At 43.4% G+C, this 22974-nt stretch overlaps 1 protein-coding gene across 10 annotated transcripts in view; it reads right to left on the reverse strand.

Moving 5' to 3' along the window:
• Nucleotides 1-22974, reverse strand: part of LIN9 (lin-9 DREAM MuvB core complex component) — a 60965-nt gene that overhangs the window by 12587 nt on the left and 25404 nt on the right. For all 10 annotated transcript variants that reach the window (XM_042925016.1, XM_042925020.1, XM_042925024.1 and 7 more), the window contains 5 exons: nt 18636-18793; nt 14562-14695; nt 12468-12587; nt 12068-12169; nt 8031-8111 (listed from right to left, as the gene is read on the reverse strand). In XM_042925016.1, the coding sequence (XP_042780950.1) occupies nt 8031-8111; nt 12068-12169; nt 12468-12587; nt 14562-14695; nt 18636-18793 (595 nt within the window). The remainder of the gene's footprint in view (nt 1-8030; nt 8112-12067; nt 12170-12467; nt 12588-14561; nt 14696-18635; nt 18794-22974) is intronic.

Consider the following 22974-nt stretch of genomic DNA (forward strand, 5'->3'; position numbering starts at 1 on the left):
GTTTGTTTATTTTTTTAAGTAGTCTCTATGCCCCATGTGGAGCTTGAACTCATAACCTCAAGATCAAGAGTCACGTGCTCTACAGACTGAGCCAGCCAGACACCAAAGTTTTTTTTTTCTCCCCAAAGAGAAAGTTTTTAACACTTCACTAGGAAGTATCATATCTGCTTTAAGTTTTTTTGGTAAATACTCCGTTAGATTTGGGGATATCCTTTCTATTCCCAGTTTGATAACAGTATTTATTTTTCTCCCAGGGAGGGATGTTTAATTTTGTAAGACAGCTTTTCTGCATCTATCGAGATGCTCTTAGGGATTCTCTTTTCTCTCTTAATGTGGTGAATTACACTAAAATTTTTTTCTGAATAAATGATCATCTTCAAGAGTTGGACCTGCTAGTCTTTTAACAAACATCTAAGGCGACTCTGTAATTTAAAGGTTGATAACATACACTCTTACAACCTTGTCCGCTTTCCGGACAGATAAAAGGAAAACTGCGTCGCAATCGGTCTTCTTTTTGGAAAGTAGCCTGGCACTTCCTCAAAAGCTTAAATGAGATACCGCGTGGCTCAGCGACTCCACTTCTAGGCAAAGACCCAACGGAAACGACAACACACGTCTATGTGAAACCTTATACACAAGCTTTCAGGCAGCCTTACTCGTAACAGCCCGAGAGTGGCAGCGACCGAGGAACAGATAAGGAAGACGGGCTGAGTCCACACAACGGAATGTTATTTGTCAACAAAAGAAGTACCGGTAACGCACAAACCAGGCGGATGGGCCTTCACAACATGGGGCCACAGCAAAGAATCCCGTCCCCAAAGACCACACGTCGCATGATTCGTTCACGGTCAACGTCCAGAACGGGTGGACGGAAATCAGATTAGCGGTTGCCGAGGTACGGGGGGTGCGGCTTTTGAGGGGAAACGAGGAGTTACTGCTAAAAAATAAGTGGGGTTTCTTTCGGGAGTGATGACGATATTCTGAAACGGACTGTGAGAACGTCTGCACAAGCCACGAACTGAACTATGAACTGAAAACCAGTTGTCCACTTCCTGTAAATGGGTGTGTGCAAGGTATCAGTAAAGCTGCATTAAAACAAACAAACAAACAAACAAACAAAAAAACCTGACCTTTTAAATATTTACTGTAATCAGACATGGTTTTCTACCAACGGCTCCCAGAGTCAATCAGTCAGGCTGCCACACGCAGGTTGGGTGTGACGTGCAAAATGGATTATACTTTGAAGGCTGGTTAACTGGGAAGCAGATTTCTGCAGAGGTCCCCAACCCCCCAAATGAAGAGGACTAAAGCATGGCAAGACAGTTCCGACAACATATTCTGGGCAGGAAAACCAACTTCCAAAGTTGGTGGAAAAGAGAGCGGGAAGCAGCATGGAGGGCGTATCACTCGGCGAACCACTGACACAGGTTTTAACTACGGTTCCGACAGAATTCTCGGGGACAGACGCCTTTTCCTGGACCTCCTTGGATTATTACGCATCTTTACTCATGTAGGGTAAGGCATCTTTTCAAAGTGGGACTGTTGGTTCAACATCCACTTTTATATATGCTGAAGCAATTCAAACCTATTTTAATAAATTCCATGTGCACTATTAGCTTGTGAATGCTCTGTATATTTTTAAGATATTCAAAGAACCCAAAAGAGAAAAGGCATATTGAAATGAACAACCTCAAATTTTCCCCGAGTTAATATACTACATAATTTGAGCAAGGTATAGGATTGAGAAATTTGTCCTTGTTGGATTATGAAAGTGACTAAATATTTTGGGGCGCCTGGGTGGCTCAGTCAGTTAAGTGTTGGATTCTTGATTTCACCTCAAGCCACGATCTCACTGTTTGTGAGTTCAAACCCCACATTAGGCTCTGTGCTAACAGCATGGAGCCTGCTTGGGATCCTCTCTCTGTCCATCTCTATCTCTCCTCCCTCTCAACAATAAATAATAAAACATTAAAAAATAAAAGGGACTAAATATTTTATTATAATCTAAAATAAATAAAAGTAACAAAAATAAAGTAATAAAAAATAATAATCTCAATCACTTTACAAATAGAAAGTTTGAACTTCTGAGTTCATATTTTTGCTGAGTAAAGTCTGAGATAAAAGATTAAGCTTTCCACCATCAAAGGAGACTTTGTCAGACCAATATTCTATTTTCCTTGTAAATTCCACAAGAAAATATACTTTGAACAAAATAGTACGTCCAGTCCTTTGAGGTGAGAAACAGCAAGCTACTCGGGATATTTTGGTAAAAATAAAACTTAAGTTAGCTTTCAACTTCCAAATTAAATTAATGACATTAACTATTTGTTCAGGTGGAGGATGGGTGGGGATAGGGAAGATAAAATTACCCGTCGCTGGTGCTAAAAACAGGAGGGGTTAGCAAATGTTCAGTTAGTTTAACGTTGTTAACTTGAAGCTTTAGAGAAAAATAAAGAAAAAAGTTAAATGGCATAAATGGAACGTATACTCAGAAAATCTGTAATTCATAATTCTGGAAAAATTGCTACATTCCCTTTCGTTTAAAGAACAGCTCTTCTGTTTTATTTACTGCTTTTTGAGATTCACAGAGAAAGAGCATGCACGTGGGGGAGTGGCGAGGAGGGGGGACAGAGGATCTGAAGCGGTCTCTGTGCTGATGACAGCGAGCCCGATGCGGGGCTTGAACTCAAGACCCATGAGATCATGACCTGAGCCAAAGCTGGAAGCTTAACTGACTGAGCCACCCAGGCACCCCACAAAGGAGGTACTTTGCGCATAAATCCATCTGTCTGTGACAAAGACGGGTATCAAAAACACTCCCGAACATACTTCTGATACTATTTATAGTTTGCATCTCTCCAAAAATCAACACAATTTGCAATAGCATTCCTTTAAGTTTTTCTTTATAAAAAATTTTTTTTAAAATGTTTATTTTTGAGAGATAGAGCACGAGCGGGGGAGGAGCAGAGAGAGACGGAGACACAGAATCCAAAACAGGCTCCAGCCTCTGAGCTGTCAGCACAGAGCCCAACATGGGTCTCGAACCCATGAATTGCAAGATCATGACCTGAGCCGAAGTCGGATGCTTAACTGACAGAGCCACCCAAGCGCCCCTAAACAATTTAAGGTTCGATTCTCTAAGTAAACACGTGATTTAGGCTTTTCCTTCCTTGGGAAACGTATCATTCTACAGTAATCTGATACGTCGTGCCTTGATCTTATCCCATGAACCTGAATGCCAGGTTTATGTTTAAATGCTAGTGCTTTTGTAACATTAACATAATGAGTGAATACGTTTTATTTATTTTTGAAGATTTTAATTTTAAGTAATCTCTATGCCCAACGTGGGGCTCAAACTCACGACTCTGAGATCAAGAGCCGAACGCTCCACAGACTGGGCCAGCCGGGAATCCCGAGTGAGTGTGTTTGAAACATATTATTACCAATGCCCAGGTTATGTTTACCAGTTGGAATGATTTTACTAAATGTTTTGAGAGTTTTGCATTGTGAGACTCAATCAAGATATTCACGTGAGTAGACTGTTACCACTTGGAGATCCCCTAAAATCAGTCACTGTCTGCTTCATCTTTTTATGCCCATGGAAGTGCCGTATTTTCTTTGGACATCATCAGACTTCCTAGGTGTTTGAGTGATGTTCTTTTTTTTTATTTCTTTTTTTAATTTTGTTTTTTGAGAGAGCGAGCGAGCAAGGACGAGAACGGGGGAGGGGCAGAGAGAGGGTGACAGAGGATCCGAAGCAGGCTCCGTACTGACAGTAGAGAGCCCAGACATGGGGCGTGAACCCACAGACTGTGAGATCATGACCTGAGCTGAAGTCGGACACTAAACCAACTGGGCCACCCAGATACCCCTTCAAGGAATGTTCTAACGTTTAAGGAGTTTTGCCATTTTGTCAATTCTGCTATGTCGTTAATATCGTATCCATATTAAATTTTCTTGGGAACGTAATGGAGGAGCCTCTGGACATGTAGTTCATTCTGTGAGGCAGGAAGCTAGGCACGGGCGACGGGAGGGCGGGCCTTAGACGTCCCTGACAGGGAGCCCCAGCCGAGGGCCGCCCAGGGAGCACCCCAGCGCAGCCACCTAGGAGTCGGTGTGCGGTTACAACATCCCAGCAGAGGAAGAGCTGTCTGTTAAGCTTCTTGCCCTTGTGCAGAGAGCAGCGCTTGTCCTTACCTGACCTGCGCCTCTAGAATAGAAATGATGCGGTTTCCTACTCCATGCAGGCATTTCCCCTACATCTTGGGTTTGGTTTTGTTTTTTGAATTTATTTTTGAGAGAGCGCAAGCAGGCGACGGGCAGAAAGAGCGGGACAGAGGATCCGAAGTGGGCTCCACGCTCACAGCAGTAGGCCCGATGAGGGGCTCGGACTCCCGAACCGTGAGATCACGACTTGAGCTGAAGTCGGACGCTTAACCTGAGCCACCCAGGTGCCCCTCGAGTACATCCCGGGAAAGGACAGGAGGAGTCGGCTGATTATCACGTTATCAGGGCCTGTCAGGCTGCGGGCTCTGCGGACTGGCGCGCTCCTCCCCACGAACGGACTTTCATAAAACCTTGTCTGCTCTACCTGCGCTCTGCTGTCCTCCAATTCTTCATTGTGGCAGAGAAAAGAACCGAGGCCTCTTTCCTTTCCCATCTCCCTCTTGGTAACAATTCGAGCTTCTGGGCTTTTTTTCAATAACTTTTTAAAAAAAGTTTATTGGGGCGCCTGGGTGGCTCAGTTGGTTGAGCATCTGACTTCAGCTCAGGTCATGATCTCGCAGTTTGTGAGTTCGAGCCCCACGTCAGGCTCTGTGCGGACAATTCAGAGCCTGGAGCCTGCTTCTGAGCCTGTGTCTCCATCTCTCTCTGCCTCTCTCCTGCTCATTCTCTGCCTCTCTCTCTGTCAAAAATAAATAAACTTTAAAATAAATAAATAAATAAAATTTAAAAAAGTTTATTTATTTATTTTGAGAGCAGGAGAGTGAGCGAGAGTGGGAGAGGGGCAAAGAGAAAGGGTGAGAGACAGAATCCCAAGCAGGCTCCTCACTGGCAGAGTGAAGCTCGACGCGGGGCTCGAACCCACTAACTATGAGATCATAACCTGAACCGAGGTCAGACTGACTGAGCCACCCAGGTGTCCCAAGACTTTTTCACTTTAAATGGTGGGAAAGTTCAGGGAAGGCATGGAAATATAAAGTGACTTGGGCAAGTAGAAACAGAATTTAGTTTTAATGATTTTTTAAAAGTTTTTTAATGTTTATTTTTGAGAGAGACAGACAGAGCACAAGGAGAGGAAGGGCAGAGAGAGAGAGAGGGAGACACAGATTCAGAAGCAGGTTCCAGGCTCTGAGCTGTCAGCAAAGAGCCCGACGTGGGGCTTGAACACAAAGAACTGTGACCTGAGCCGAAGGTGGATGCTTAACCGACTGAGCCACCCAGAAGTCCCGAAATTTTGTAAATATTCTATGTGAACTTGAAAATAATAGGTACCCTATAGCTGGTATGTATAATATTCTATACATGCCAGCATGATCGAGTTTGTTAACTGTGTTGTTAAAATCTATATCCTTATTAGATATATTTTAAAGCTGACAGCACAGAGCCCGATGCAGGGTAAGCTCTATGCCCAACGTGGGGCCTGAACTCACAACCCAAGATCAAGAATCACGTGGTCTATCAACCGAGTCAGCCAGGAACCCCTCCTGAATAGATTTTTTGACTACTTGTTTTATTAGTTACTAAGAGGGCTATGGAAACTGTCCTTCTATAGAGTGGGATTATCTTTTCCTTTGAATTTTGTCAATTTTTGCTTTATGTATTTGGAAGTCATCATCAGGTACATATAAATTTCAAATTATTATCTTGAAATTATAACTTTTCATCATTAAGAAGCAAACTTCTTTATATCCAATATCTGTTGCCCTGAATTTTACTGTCAGATATTAATATAGCCGTCAGACCTTCTGTTATTTTAAAACTTTGCCCTGTATATCTTTTCATACATTTAAAACTTTATATTTTCAGGATCCTTTAATATTAAATGTGTCTCTTGTGTTCATCATAGAGTTGGGGTTTTATTTTTCATCCAGTTTGGCAATCTTTGCCTTTTATTCAAAAGAGCCCGAAGTGGGCTCCACGCTGACAGCAGTGAGCCTGATGCAGGGCTTGAACTTTATTAATGTTAAATATAACTACTGATTTGGGGCACCTGGCTGGCTCCATCGGTAGAGTATTCAACTCTTGATCTTGGGGTTGTATGTTCAAACCCCACATTGGGTGGAGAGATCATTTAAAACAATAAAATCTTAGGGGGGGGGGAGTAAAACAATAAAATCTTGGAGCACTTGGGTGGCTCAGTTGGTTAAGTGTCCAACTTCGGCTCAGGATATGATCTCACAGTTTGTGAGTTCGAGCCCCAAGTTGGGCTCTGTGCTGACAGCTCCGAGCCTGGAGCCTGCTTCGGATTCTGTGTCTCCCTCTCTCTCTGCCCTGTCCCTTCTCATGCTGTTTCTTTGTATCTCAAAAATAAACATTAAAAAAATTTTTTTAATAAAAGAACCACGGTTTTTGTCATCAGTCTTACAATAATTGGATTTTTATAATGGGAACTGTTTTTAATCATAAATCAAACAAAACTAACGATAAAACATATCAAGCCATCTAGACTTCTAAAAAGTTCTCTCATGCCAAGAAGCAAGCCAACATCCAATCGGGCCTCCATTCGAAGTAGGGAGCGCTAAGCAGGCTAAGGCGAGCCCAGTAGTTAGTTCAAGGTGTGGAGCGCAGACGCAGGGAAAGTCCTAGCTGGTGACACGGAAGTGAAGTGACTTGATTGTGCATAAAGACGGAAGAGATGACGAAGTGATCTGAGGAGGTGCAGTGGGGGAGCGTAGCGAAAAGGGCAGGGGTCGAGCTGCTGGAAACCAAGGCTAAGAATTAAGAGTCCAGCAGGAAAGAAGCAGGTGCACATATTTTTACGTTTAGGACGTGTCACGGCAAAATGTCACGGTTAATTTTCTGCTCTCTTTGATAAGCCCTGTCTCTGTCGATACTAATGTCATACTGCACCTAAGTGAGTTAAGCTGGGACCCAGAAGCCCGTTTGGGTATTTGTACTATCAACCAGCAGATGATCTTAGACTGAAATCCCTTGACGTCTTCGGTCTTCAGTTTCCAATTCCACAAAACGGAGGTTCAACTTAGAAAATTCGAAGTCAAGTTCAGATAAAAAAATCCCATCATCCTAAAAGAAGACTGTTCCCCTCTCACTCGGGTATCGCTTGTCCATGCGTTTGCCCGCACACACTAGAGACGGATGGGGAACGCTGACTCCCTCTCCTGCAGAGGCGGGTAACTAGCTACAGTGCTCGCCCAGGCCGGTCACGAGCCCGCCGTTAACGTCCAAATTCCCACAAGACCATGTGCAATCACGTGGAGACAGCACTTGGGATGAAATCTATTTGCCACCCTATACATCCATAAGCAAGTTATGACTTCCAGTATACCTCAAACACTTTCCTAGCGAAGTTTTTACATTTTTAAAGAAACTCTGATAATTCTCTCCTATGAATAAAATGGGGACTCTCACGTTTTTGGATCAATTAGATGAACAGAATAGGATATAAACACTGTCAAGATAATCTGAATATGCCAATTTATGTATTTCTGGATTTTATTCATTCCGGATCACTTTTCATAACCACTGTTAACACGACTTCCTTAGTCAGAGGTGCCAACGCTAGGGGGCCTACCTTCACGCAAACTGTCAACGAACCCAGCAAACCCATTAATCCCGTTCAACTGGACACTCGGTGGCATAATGAGGTCTGGGGTAACGAACCGCATTGCACTGACAATTTGCTCGGCTGTGTTCAGTACAACGAGAGATAAAGATAGCAAATGAGGATTTAACAATAACATTTATCTCAAGGTTTTCGTCTGTAAAAAATTTGTACATCCTCAGATAACAGAAGTCCCCACCATTTGAAAATTAGACAAGCAAACAAAAAAGAGAAATATCCTTACCAATTTTTCTGCTTCGGTGTTCATTTCCCTTAATTTTTTGATATGTTCCTTTTTAATCATGAGGATTTTTGATAATTTGGTCTACGGACAAAGACAAAGAAATGTTTCGGAATAAATAGCGGCCTTTAAGTAAAAGAGACATCAAATTACCAATTTCTCGACTATGGTATTTTAGCAGATTTTAGCGTTGCAAAATAAATAAATGTAGCTCAGGCGTTTTTATTTTATAAATCTGATTGGCTGGCAGCAAAATATTAAAAAAAAAAATCCACTGTAACCAGGACATGTCAAAAGGACTAAGCAGTCAGCCTGAACAAGCTTTCACTGGCCCAACATGGGACAATTCAGGGACCAATAAGAATAACCCCTTCACTGGATGGAAGCACAAATATGTTGAAACTTAGGAGTTCAAACCGATGCCGTAAAACCATTAATCATTACTGGAGAATGCTAGTGACCAAACTCATTATTTTATAAGCTGGAAGACAAAGAGAAAGAATCCTGTGTTTACCCCGTCTTCCTATACAAACCATATAAACCAGATCATCGGGTAACCGGATAATAGGTTAGGGGAAGTTTTTCTTTATAAAGCTATTTCAGTTAATAAACAAAGAAGGACTGACAGAACGAGAGCAGTGCCAAGCTGCGATGCTAATGAATGGTTACATCGAGGCACTGATCGTCACCGCAGCCACGTCACATAAAGGAACGTAGAAAATGTGCGGGTCTCCTGTCAGAACAAAAAATTCCCACAAAAGTAGTTTCTTCAACAAGTAAGTCGTATGGGAAAAAGAACATTCGACGGCCTTAAAGTGTATTTATTTTGAGAGAGAGAGAACACACGCGCACGCAAGGACAAAGCGCAGAGAGAATCTCAAGCAGGCTCCGGGCTGTCAGCACAGGGTCTGATGCGGGACTCAAACCCACAAACCGTGAGATCACGGCCTGAGCCAATGTCGGACACTTCACTGACCGAGCAGCCCAGGCGCCCCTCTTTTTCTGTCTTTTAATTGTTATTATTTTTTTAATGTTTATTTTTGAAAGAGAGAGAGCATGTGCGTGCGTGCGAGAGGGGGAGGGGGCAGAGAGAGAGAGGGACAGGGGATCCAAAGTGGACTCTGCTCTGACAGCAGTGAGCCTGACACGGGGCTCGAACTCACAAACCATTAGATCACGACTTGAGCCGAAGTCGGTCGGTCACCCAACTGAGCTCACACAACTTAGTTGTGTTTCTTTAAAAAAAAGAAAACAACGGGGCACCTGGGTGGCTCAGTTGGGTGAGCGTCCAACTTAGGCTCAGGTCATGATCTCGTGGCTTGTGAGTTCCAGCCCCGAGTCGGGCTCTGTGCCGACCGCTCAGAAGCTGGAGCCTGCTTCGGATTCGGTGTCTCCCTCTCTCTCTCTGCCCTTCCCCTGCTCATGCTCTGTCTCTCAACAAATAAATGTTAAAAAAATTTTTTTATAAAAAAAAGAAAAAAAGAGCCCTTATCTCTTAGAGATACAAACTAATACATTTACATATAAAGGATATGATGTTTAGTGTCTGCTTCTCAATAATGCAAAAGGGAGACCAGGGTGGGAGCAGCAATGATATCAGACCAGCCAGCTGGTGGACGGGCACACAGAGACGTAGTAAACGAAGCTACTGCTTTTAAGTCTGTACATTTTCAACAATAAAGACGCCCTAAGAAATTGGCCTCTAAGTTGATCCGGGCAGAGGGGCTGGTAAGACATGCCCCAGGACTGTCACGGGACAGATCGTATTTAGTGACTGTATTTAGATCTCTGGACAGGCCTCCCTTCTCCTCCAAGGTGCTGGATTTTCATGGAACTATGTGTGATTCTTTAGAGTTGGAAGCAGTAAAAGATGGCAAGGGTCCCTTTTTTGTTTCTATTTCAGTTTTGTGGTGTTTGCTCTTGATAGAAAATCATGACGTTTCCTTTGAATTCTTTTCAAAACTGAGTCTTCTCTGAAAAAGCAGACCAGTCTCTTTAGATTCCTCAAAATCCCTAATCCCAGGAAATAAAAAGTTTCCTCGAGGGACGCCTGGGGGGCTCAGTCGGTTAAGTGTCCGACTTCAGCTCAGGTCATGATCTCACTGTGGGTTTGAGCCTCACTTCGGGCTCTGTGCTGATGGCTCGGAGCCTGGAACCTGCTTTGGATTCTGTCTCCCTCTCTCTCCCCCTCCCCCACTCATGCTCTGTCTCTCAAAAATAAACATTAAAAAAAAACATTAAAAAAAGTTCCCTCGAAAAGAAAATTCATTGTAAACTATGAATTATGAAAACTTGCAAAATTTTTTAGTATTTATTTTGTCATAAGAAAAAATATTCAGAAGAAGATAAAAATATATCTACTTCAGAGGTGTCTGGCTGACTCAGTCAGTAGAGGGTGCAACTCTTAATCTCAAGGTCATGAGTTCAAGCCCCACTTTGGGCAGAGAGATTACTTAAATATGTATATATTTCAAAGCTTAATATTAACAAGAGCAACCTGCGTTTCATTGAACCTTACATAATACAAAAGACTAGTACATAAAAGAACTTTTACCTTTTAGATAGCTTAAAATAATAATGAAATTAGTGTCTTAATGGAGGTTTACACTTAGTTTTTGAATTTTAAAATTAAGCACTGAAACCAAACATCGAAGCATTACTAAAAATATCAATGCTTTACAAGTAGTGCAGTAGTACTTAGCTTCTGGCTCCCTCTGCTGGTCAGTCTCTCTCTCTCTCTCTCTCTCTCTCTCTCTCTCTCTCACACACACACACACACACACACACACACACACACACACACATACACACACTTGTCCAAATAGGACATATCAGCTTTGTTTTTACTTCCACTATTTAAAAGAAAGAAGTTCTTTAAAAAATGACATGTCCTATTTGTGAACGTATGATCAAAGAATACTAAATGTTATACATACCCACATAAATGACACAATTTTCCCTTAAAATGACATCAATTTTGCAAGTGGGAACACTGAATATTTTAACAAATTATGTTACGGACATTTTTTTTTTTTTTTACTCTACCCCCACCCAGCCAAAGTGGTTTTTCTTTTCAAAAAAGGAAAAGAAACAAATCAAACATTATTAGACTATGATTAAAAGTAAATCCTTTATTTAATGGCATATTCAAAGAAAACAGCTCATTGCATTCTTCTGAATCAGGCTCTTCGGGAATCTTGTTCTACAGAAGATTCTACACTCGCTTCAGGTGGGGCTTGCGTGTCTCAGTGTCTGATCGCTACTTAGCAACCTGATGCGTCAGGACAGCTCAGCTGACGGCGGCGGGATGCGTTGAGGTCACTAAATACAAGCCTTCAGGAGCACCTGGATGGCTCAGTGGTTAAGCGTCGGACTCTTGGTTTCCTAACCGCTTCTTTTATTATTATTTTTTAAGATTTTATTTTTCAGTAATCTCTATGCCCCACATGGGGCTTGTAACTCACAACCCTGAGATCAAGAGTCAGGCACCCCTCTTCTTCTGGGATGCCTGGGTGGCTCAGGCAGTTAAGTGTCCAACTCTTGATTTCGGCTCAGATCACGAATCTCATGGTTCATGGGATCGAGCCCCGTGTCGGGCTGTGTGCTGACAGCACGGAGGCTGCTTGGGATTCTCTCCCTCCCTCTCCCTCTCTCTCCGCCCCTACCCCGTTTGCACTCTTTCTCTCTCAAAATAAATAAACAACAACAAAAAAACCCCTCATACTTAACAAGTTATTAAGTTAACCATTCAGAATGTGACAGAGCATATGCTGTAATGTTAGAGGCCCTAACACAGCAAAATAGTAAGAACCAAACCTAAGAAAAGCTCAACAAAGAAGACTTCTAAGTCTTTTTCTGCCTGTTGTGACTTTTACTTTCAAGCTTTGTTGGAAATAACAAGAGTTCTTAAAAACAACACGATGATTTAAAAAAAAAAAAAAGTAAAAATATTTGGTCATTGACAAATTTTCAGCTTTAACAACACAGAAGACACTGAATTTTTTTCAGAAGCACGCCAAGCTACTCTGAGCAATTCTTACCACTTGGATCAGGAACTCCACGGGGAAACCGCCTAACGTCTCAGTGTCAGAGCCAGAAATTTTACTTCTCCACGGTGACTGTCCTAGTAAAGGGTCATTATCCTATGGGAACAAAAGGGAATCATTTAACCACTGACGGTTCAAAAGAAAGCATTTTATTTTTAGATAACAGTAATTCCTATTTTAATGGATATTACGTTACAAATCTTACAAAAAGGAAAATACAGAGTTGAAGTACAGAGTTGAAGCAACTATGTACTCATTTAACTGACGACTTAAGATAACGTAGCCACCTCCTGAAGGTGCCGTCACAGATGTGTATTTCATACAAATGCAACTCACATGCATAAGAATCATTTATGATGGCATCACTTACAGATGCCATTTAAGAAATATTTACCGTAATCGGTGACTGGAGAGGAGGAGTATAATGTAACCGTGGTGGCGTCATAAAAAACCGAGAAGGCCGCTGTTTTTGTCCAAAGGCAGCAATTGGCATCGTCTCGTGGGGCTCATTACTCTTTGAGAAAAGAGAGAAGTACACAAGACTCAAATAACTTTACCAATTGTTTCGGCTTTATAAACATTACGTTTCAGCTGGAGAGACGCACTAGCCCATATGCCAGGATTCATCACAGAATATTTTATCCTACGGAGGTCAGGGGGCTAAACCTTAAGTCATAGTATGAAAATACTACGTTGCTGGGGCACCTGGGTGGCTCGGATCAGCTCAGGTCATGATCTCACACTTTGTAAGTTCAAGCCCCGCGTTGGGTTCTGTACTGACAGCAAGGAGCCTGCTTGGGATTCTCATTCTCTCTCTCTCTCTCTCTCTCTCTCTCTCTCTCTCTCTCTCCCCCCCTCCCTCCCTCTCTCTCTCTCCCTCCCTCCCTCCCTCCTCCCCCCTCTGCTCCTCCCCCAGTTGTGCTCTGTCTCTGCCTCAAAAAATAAAAACATTAAAAAAAAAAACCAAAACTACTTTGCTATCAAAAGGCTGAATGGAAAAAACAATTAAGGAAAAGACCAAAGGATCAAAACAGAAAATCCCAGATTAACATGAAAGTGTCCTGTGGCCACCTGTGCTTGCTGAGTGCCACAGGCGGTCTCCCTGCCACCCACTGCCAGTCCAGTCCACTCTTATCTGGCCAGGGAGAAATGTGTGGGTGATCTCATAAAGCACATTACAAATTACATTAATGAACCAGACAGGCAATTTTCCTTTTTTGAAAGGACAGGTTGAAAGACTGCATCCTTTAAAGAAAAAAACAAAAACAAAAACAAAAACCTGAAGGCTGGGGCACGTCGCTCTATGGATAGTCTAAACTTTCTCTCTCTCGTATTTCTCCTTTCTAAAAAGTATGTTTGATAAGAAGTCCTCAGGATAAACAGTCATAATTTTTGAAAAAAGGAAAAATCAGAAAAGGAAGATTCTTCTCTCTTTGCACTAAGGAGACAAAGAAATTTTGATTTTTTTTTTTTTTTTTTTTAATTTTAGAGAAAGAGAGGTAGAGTGCACAAACAGAGGAGGGGGCAGATGGGAAGGGGGAGGGGGAGAGAGGGAGGGGGAGAGAGGGAGGGGGAGAGAGGGAGGGGGAGAGAGAGAGAGAGAGAGAGAAAGAGAAAGAAAGAGAGAATCCCAAACAGGCTCCAAGCTCAGCACAGAAGCAACATGGGGCTCAATCCATGACTGTGAGATCCTGACCTGGGCCAAAATCAACAGTCAGACGCTCACGTGACTGAGCCACTCAGGTGCTCTGAAATTTAAGTTCATAATCCCTAAAAATCACGTTTATAATAGAAATGAAAAAAAGGGAGGTTAAGAGTGAATAATTTAATTCCCATGAGGCTCAGAGGAAACCAACTGTTATGAACAGTTAATTATTCACTTTATAAAAACTTTATCGGATTGCAGAGTTGTCTTAGTTCTTAAAATTATGTTGACTGATCAGAAAGGTGTAGAACTCTCAAGGCATTGCTAAATCAAGCACGATCAGGAAGTAATGGTGTAGTAGTAAAAAGTACTGTATCACGAATTCAAAAGGCCTGGATCCTGGTCTCAGCCTGGCAGGGCCCACTCTAGGGCCTCGAATAAGTTACTTCACGTACTTCCGTCTTAAGTTCACCATGCAAAAAGCGCACAATTCTGAGGCTAAAATAGGAGAACGAATGTTAAAGTGCAAGATGTTACTTCATGTTTTTCAAATCTTCTTGCAAGAGGAGTAGACTTTAGTGAAGCAGCCGGACCAAGAGTGCTCTGTGGCCAGGACTGTTCAGTGAGGAGTGATTAGTGCTGTCACACTCGAGTGCTGCGTGGGGAAGGACGTTAGCTCCGGGAACGTCAAAGACTTTGATATCGTTCCGCTCCAGGGGCCAAACCCCCCGGGATCTCTTCCTCTGTAACCTGGAATCTGGAGTCCCTCACAAAACGGCCTGTAAGAAGATTCTACAGAGCGTCCTTAAAGGCATAAACGTGCGTGTATTACAAAATACTCACCAGGACTTCGTAGTCAGGGACGGTGTGGGTCCCGAGCCCTGCCCTATCAAAAGTGACTCGATAAGTGGCATTAAAAGTATCCACGGCATCTATTTGTCCGGTGAAGAGACCATCATGAACACCACGTAATCGTGCTGGGAAAAGAGACGAAAAGGCATCACGCTGTTTGGAAGGATACAACAAACTGTCAAATATAAAACTGCTCTAAACATGTGATTTAAAACGTAGGAAGTGTACAGGGGGGTGCCTGGGGGGCTCAGTCGGTAAAGCGTCCAACTTCGGCTCAGGTATGATCTCGTGGTTCGTGGGTTCGAGCCGTGTGTCGGGCGCTATGCTGACAGCTCGGAGCCTGGAGCTGCTTCAGATTCTGTGTTTCCCTCTCTCTCTGCCCCTCCCCAGCTTATGCTCTGTCTCTCTCGCTCTCGAAAATAAATACACTTGGGGTGCCTGGGTGGCGCAGTCGGTTAAGCGTCCGACTTCAGCCAGGTCACGATCTTGCGGTCCGTGAGTTCGAGCCCCGCATCAGGCTCTGGGCTGATGGCTCGGAGCCTGGAGCCTGTTTCCGATTCTGTGTCTCCCTCTCTCTCTGCCCCTCCCCCGTTCATGCTCTGTCTCTCTCTGTCCCAAAAATAAATAAAAAACGTTGAAAAAAAAAATTAAAAAAAAAAAAAAAAAGAAAATAAATACACTTAAAAAAAATTTGTTTTAACGTAGGAAGTATAGTATTATTGTCTATTATAGTATCACACAAAGCATGCATTTTAGGTTGAGAGAAACAAAAAAATTTTAAAGAACACCTATAATGATGATCACTAATTTGATACATGAACGAAATCCTAGATCTACCAGGGGAAAATTTATGTATGTATGTATGTACGTATGTATATAATCTCTACCCCTCACGTGGGGCTCAAACTCACGACCCCAAGACCAAGAGTCACATGCTCTACCGACTGAGCCAGCCGGGTGCCCCTACCAGGGGGAAATATTTTTAAGCCTTGCCTTGAACCCCAAATTAAAAAAAAAAAAAAGTCAACAGAAGAACTTTGGTTATTATACACAAGTGAAACACTTGGAGCCGTTTAACTAAAAAAAAAAAAAGACACCGATGCTGTTCAGAAAAGATTAATCCACCAGGCCCAAGACTGCTCTCCTTAGAAAGGCGCGTCTGCAAGGTTAGCATCCGGGAACTTGAATGTCCAGCGTTCCCACTGTTCCCACACTAACAAAGGTGGTTTACTGGACCTACACCGTGTGCGCCAACAACGTGGCTGAGGTGGCATACCTCCTTTCGTTCAGGGGGTCCAGTTCCAGAACATGCTAGGTAGCGGGCACCTATGTAAACCCTTGGTCACGGTGACCGCTGAGTCTCTTTCTTGTTTTCTTTCTTTCTCTTAATGTTTGTTTAGTTATTTTGAGAGAGAGAGAACGAGACAGAGATAGAGAGTGAGCAGGGGAGGGGCAGAGAGAGAAGGAGAGAGAGAATCCCAAGCAGGCTCGAGTCCGACGCGGGGCTCAAACCCGTGAACTGTGAGATCATGACCTGAGGTGAAGTCAGACGCTTAACTGACTGAGCCACCCAGGCGCCCCGGGCGTTTTTTTTTTTTTTAAACCCAGTTTGATAGTCTCTACTTTTTAAGTATAGGGCTCAGTTCATTGACATTTAAAATAATGAAAATAGGACAAGACTTGAGCCCACCATCTTGCTCTTTATTTTCTAGTTATCCCGTGTTTTTTCTTTCCCTGTCCTTTCTTTCCCGTCATCTTCTCATTCAATTACTTGTTACAATTTCAAAATTAACTTTAAAAAAATTTTTTTTAATGTTTATTTATTTTTGAGACAGAGAGAGACAGAGCATGAGCAGGGGAGGGGCAGAGAGAGGGAGACCCAGAATCCGAAGCAGGCTCCAGGCTCCGAGCTGTCAGCACAGAGCCTGACACGGGGCTCGAACCCACGAACCGCGAGATCACGACCTGAGCCGAAGTCAGACGCTTAACCAAATGAGCCACCCAGACACTCCCCAAACTGACTTCTTTATTGGTTTTTCAGGTATGCCTTTTAGCAGTTTTTATTTTTTTTTAGTTTATTTATTTATTTTGAGAGAAAGGGAGAAAGAGAGCACACAGGGGAGGGGCAGAGAGAGAGAGAATGAGTGTGCGCTCAAGTGGGAGAGAGGCGGGGAGAGAGAGGATCTGTGCAGAGCCTGCCTCGGATCCTCTCTCTCTCCCCCCCCCCCCGTCTCTCTGCTCCTCCCCCACCTGTGTACATGTCTCTCTCTCTCTCTCTCTCAAATAAAAAGTAAACATTAAAAAAAAGAGCCCCAGCAATGGATTCCTACACACTTTTCTCATATCTTCATACAGCCAGTCCAACCTATTCTCCACTGTCATGAGAACGCCTACTCATAGACCCTCTATAAAATTCTCAGTCTCTTCAAATAATACTGCCAGTCCTTAAAATTTTGAAGCAACTGACTTTTACAAATTTCCTAACTGGGGGGCACCTGGGTGGCTGGGGTGAGTGTCCATCTGACTCTTGGTTTCAGCTCAGGTCATGTTCTCCTGGTTTATGTGTGAGATCAAGTCCCACAATGGGCTCTTTGCTCTCAGCACACAGCCCGCTCAGGATTCTCTCCCTCCCTTTTTCCCTCTGCTCCTCCCCTGCTTGCACACGTGTGTGCACACTCTCTCTCTAAAGAAATAAATACACTGAAAAAAAAAAAAAAAAGTCCTGTGTTTCTGTGTTACTCTATTCTTCTCAACGCTTCTCTGATTTGTAGTTACCCTGCAGACTTTGTATCTGTGCTTTTTTATATGGGGTTTTTAGAACCAATGTATCTTTTCTTTTGTTTTTTTTTTTATTGAAGCAGCTTTTTAATGTTTATTTATTTTTAAGACAGAGAGAGACAGAGCATGAACGGGGAGGGTCAGAGAGAGAGGGAGACACAGAATCCGGAGCCGGCCCCAGGCTCCGAACTGTCGGCACAGAGCCCGACGCGGGGCTCGAACTCACGGACCACGAGATCGCAACCTGAGCCAAAGTCGGACGCTCAATTGCCTGAGCCACCCAAGCACCCCTAGAACTAATGTATCTTTTCGAGACTTTTCGAGATCCCTCACTTCATTGCCAGCCTCACCCCCAGGCCAATTTTGTCGGGAGAGAGGTCATTGGTAAGTTTTGTATGTGGTAAGTTGTTGTGGCAAGTCGTGACCAAATCCGTTCACCTCCTTGTATGCATCTCATATGCACCACATAGGCTCTTCTCTATTATCCACCTTTCCTCGGAATTACTCCTCTCTACAGCGTCATGGAAATATGTACCACTTCTACGACTAGAAAAAGTGATATTAACATAACTCGAGGTTACCTTTCCTCCAGAAAACGTTCCTTGATAAATCCAACCATTTTTAAAACCCTTTCAGTACAGTTACTAATCTGTCTACCCACTCAACACCTTGTTATTTTTTATATTACATAAGTTATGATTTTAGTTTACCACATTATGAAGAATTACCTTAAACTTGAGGCTTTGGTGCTACTTTCCTTCCACGTTGTAACCAAAAAGAATACACAGAATCATATCCACCAACCGACAGAACTTATATCCTTAAATAAAACTTTGAACCAACTACCTACTGAATAATTTCGTTTATTCAGTCCTTAGAAATGGACTATCCCCAAAGCCAAAGAGCGCAAGAACAACGTGTTTGTGGGCTAACCACTGAAGAGCGGTTAGACAGGCAAGTAAATGATGTGAAAGCCAAAGGCGGAATCATTTAAAAATTCAAAATGTAAACAATGTACAGCTGCAGGGACCCCAGTGAACTGTCGATTTCGTCTTTGTGTCAGTTTGCTCCGGCTTACGTCGTAGTAGACGTTGCTTCGACCCGGTACGCTTTTCCCTAAGTAGTTTCAAACGGGATGTCATAGACGAACCAACAGTACCTTGGACCGCATGTTACTACAGAGCTACAGCGTAAACTTCTCAGTTTAAAAGCCACGTGTCTAGTGGCTAGCAGTCGGCATGGTGAAACCTTACAAATCAAACCAGTAATGAACTTGTGCTCACTCACCTGTAACTTTGGTTCCGATAACCAGGGGCAAAGGGATTTCGTCTGGGAGGTCTTTGAACTGGGAAACGTCCGCAACTTTCCTTTGTTGTAAGAGTCTTATTTTCTGCCGTTTCTGTTTTAATGCTGATCTCTCTTCCTCAAAAAATGCAGAAGAACATCTAGAATAAATTACAAAAACCATATAAACTGATAACCATCCTATACGGAAACTTGACATCAGACCATCCACCTCACCGTGCCCTCTTTTCCTCTCTTGAGGAATTTGTTCAAAAACAGGCTCTTAGAAATAGTCATTGTTTCTCTTCAAAGTAAATTATCTAGATCGCCCTTTCCTACAAAGGAGGAGGATTTGGTCACCATCCTTTGACACCACGGCATCTGGATCCCAGGTCTCCTCCTGGGACCAAATCCAATTACAATATTCTATTCAGAAGAACAAGATATCTTCCTTGTGACCCAGTGAGCGAACCAATACAGAATTAAAGATGAGGCTTACCACCGTGTAAATGTTTAATCATACTTCCTGCCTTGAAGCATAAACACTGAATTTAATTACTCTTATCTTTAGGGCCTTACTTCCTTTTCTTTTTTTTTTTTTTTAATGTTTATTTATTTTGAGAGAGAGAGAGAGATCACACGCATGCACGAGCAGGGGAGGGGCAGAGAGAGAGGGAGACAGAATTCCAAGCAGGCTCCCTGCTGTCAGCGCAGAGTTCAACACGGGGCTCAGTCCCATGACCGCGAGAACACGACCTGAGCCGAAATCAAGGGTCGGACGCTCAACCAACAGAGCCCCCCAGGCCTGTCATACTTCTATTCTCAAATACTGGGATGAACCAAAGTGACTTCAGCACAGCTTTCATGCCACAAAATATAGATCCACGAAACCATCACCACAGACGAGATCATGAACACTTCAAGACGTCAATCACTCCCCAAAGTCTCCTCGTGGTACTTTACTATCCCTTCTTCTACACCGCACTTCTCAAGCAATCACCAAGTTGCTTTCTGTCATTGTAGTTTCTATCTTCTAAAATCTCATACAAATGAAATCATCTGGTACCAACTCTTTTTGTCAGGCTTCCTTCACTCAGCCTAATTACCCCAAGAGTAATCCGTGTTGTTGCAGGCGTCGACGGTTCATTCTTTTTACTGGAGAACAGTATCCTGCTCCACGAGTGTGTCATAACCCGTTTATCTGTTCACCTAGTGGTGGACAGTCGGGCTGTTTCCACTTTGGGGCGATTACAACTTAGGTGACACGAACATCTGTGGATAGGTTTTTGTATACATTTTTGCTTTAATTTCTCTTCACTAAATACCTAGGAGTGGAATGGCTGGGTCAGATGGTCAGTGTCTGCTAACCTTTCAAGAAACGAAAAACAAAAGAAGCCAACTATTGCCCAAGAAGACCTACAGACGACAAATAAGCCTATTTGATGCTCCACATCGTGTGTCATAGGGGAAATGCAAATTAAATGAGACACTAGTACACACCTATTACAACGACCGAGACCTGGAACGCAGACAACACCCAATGCTGGCAAGGACGGGGAACAGAAACCCTCCTTCCTTCAGGTGGGGACGCAAAACGGCACGGCCGCTTTGGAAGACGGTTAGATGGTTTCTCGCGAAACGACGCACCCTCTTACCATACCCTCGAGTAACCACACTCCTTCGTATCTACCCGGATGAGGTGGAAACTTCCGTCCGCACCAAAACTCCAACACAGACGCTCATGGCAGCTTTACTCACAACTGCCAGAACTTGAAGCCACCGAGACGTCCTTCGGTGAGGCGAGTGGGATATTCGGACATACGATTCAGCGCTCACAAGGATGAACGACTGGGGCACCTGGGTGGCTCAGCCGGTGAAGCGTCAGACTCTGGATTTCGGCTCGGGTCACGATCTCAGTCGGGAGATCGAGGCCCACATCGGGCTCCGCGCTGACCGTGGAGCCTGCTTAAGAGTCTTTCCCTCCCTCTCCCTTTGCCCCTCCCCCACCCGCACGCTCTCAAAAAATTTTTTTGATTTAAAAATAAATTAAAAACTAAACCAACAAAAAGGATGAACTGTCAGGCCAGGAAAAGATACAGGGGGACCTGAGATGCATACCACTAAGTGAGAGCAGCCAATCCGAAAAGGCTACATGCCGTGTGATTCCAATATATGACACTCTGGAAAACGGAGACCTCTGGAGACAATAAAAAGGTCAGTCGCCAGTAGCTGGGACTGCGGGGGGAGGAATGACTAATTGAAGTGCGAGAGATTTTTAGAGCAGAGCAAATACTCTACGACATCCTGATGGTAGATATGTCAGTGTACGTTTTTCAAAACCCGTAGACTGTACAAAACCGGGAGTGAACCCATCAACCCGCTCTGGTGGGAGATACTGAGGACGGGGGAGGCTGCATCTCTGTGGGGCCCGGGGGTATATGGGAAAATCTCTATACCTTCCTCTTGATTCGGTTGTGAACCTAAAATTCTCTGAAGAGGTCTTCAAACTATCAGACGGTTTTCCAAAGTGGTTGCACCATTTTATGTTCCCATCAACAGCACAGAGGATTCCAAGTTTCCCCAGAGCCTCACCAACACTTGGTAAGCTTAACCTCATAAGTTTAAAAAAAATTTTTTTTAATGTTTGTTTATTTTTGACAGAGAGAGACAGAACATGAGCGGGGGAGGGGCAGAGAAAGAGGGAGACCCAGAATCCGAAGCAGGCTCCCGGCTCCGAGCTGTCAGCACCGAGCCCCACGCGGGGCTCGAACCCACAAACCGTGAGATCATGACCTGAGCCGAAGTCGGGCACTCAACCGATTGAGCCACCCAGGCGCCCCTCTGCCTTCTTTTCTTTTTTTTTTTTTATTTTTTTATTTTTTTTTTTTTTTATTTTTTTTTTTAAATTTTTTTTTTTTAACGTTTATTTATTTTTCAGACAGAGAGAGACACAGCATGAACGGGGGAAGGGCAGAGAGAGAGGGAAACACAGAATCGGAAGCAGGCTCCAGGCTCCGAGCCATCAGCTCAGAGCCCGACGCGGGGCTCGAACCCGCGGACCGCGAGATCGTGACCTGAGCCGAAGTCGGACGCTTAACCGACTGAGCCACCCAGGCGCCCCTGCCTTCTTTTCTTAATGTATCTTAGCAGTCTGTTCCAAGTCAGCACACAAGGAATGATCTCTGATTTTATTTTGGTTTACATTAAGTGGTTTCCAAGTTGTTTACTATATCGAGATACCACATTTGAATGAATCATTCCCCTATTATTGGACATTCACGTTTTGCCAATCTCTTGCTACTGGAAGTAATACTGTAATTAGTAACACCCAGGTACAGACTTTTCTGTAACCTAACGTTGTAGAATTACTAGGTGAAAGGGTATGAAAATTTGTAAACCTGAGAGATATTATCAAATTGCCCTCCACAGAGGTTATCTAAATTTACTCTCACCAGCAAGCATGACTACTCACCATACCCCTGCCAACATAACATATTAAAGCTTTACGGACTAAAAACCAGTATCCTAGCATACTCTGATTTTTCCATTTCTTACTATGAGTAAGACTGACCTCTTTTCATGTGTTTACAAGATCCACTTTTTCTTCTTTCCTATGTACTGTTTATAATCATTTTTATCATGGATTTTTTGACTTTTTCTTATGGACTCACAGGAGTTATTTACATATTAGGAAATTGGGCTTTGTGATAAGAATTATAAATACTTGTCATTGTCTTTTGATTTCATGTTTCTTTTGGAGAGGGTAATGCAAAATGTTATTATTATTTTTAATGTTTATTTTTGAGAGAGGGAGAGAGAGAGAGAGTGTGTGCATGCATGAGTGGGAGAGGGGCAGAGAGAGAGGGAGACACAGAATCCGAAGCAGGCTCCAGGCTCTGAGCTGTCGACACAGAGCCTGACGTGGGACTCGAACTCACGGAAACGTGAAATCGTGACCTGAGCTGAAGTCAGACGCCTAACCGACTGAGCCACCAAGGTGGCCCTGAAATGTTATTTTTCTGCAGCTAAATTTGTTGATATTTTCCTTTATGATGCCTAGCTTTGTGGACTCTTAGACCTTTCCCACTCAAGATTAAGCAAAACTCTCCCATAAATTTCTCTACCAGTTTTACTGTTTCATTTTTTAGGATTTTTTAATTTTTTAGTCATGTTTACACCCAAGCTGGGGCTTGAACTTACAACTCCAAGATCCAGAGTCGCATGCTCTACTGACTGAGCCAGCCAGGCGCCCCTCATTTTAAAAATATTTAAATCATCTAGGGGCGCCTGGGTGGCTCAGTCGGTTGAGCATCCGACCTCAGCCCCGGGGATGATCCCGCGC

The sequence above is a fragment of the Panthera leo genome, chromosome F3 (assembly GCF_018350215.1).
Source record: "Panthera leo isolate Ple1 chromosome F3, P.leo_Ple1_pat1.1, whole genome shotgun sequence".
Classification (NCBI taxonomy): domain Eukaryota; kingdom Metazoa; phylum Chordata; class Mammalia; order Carnivora; family Felidae; genus Panthera; species Panthera leo.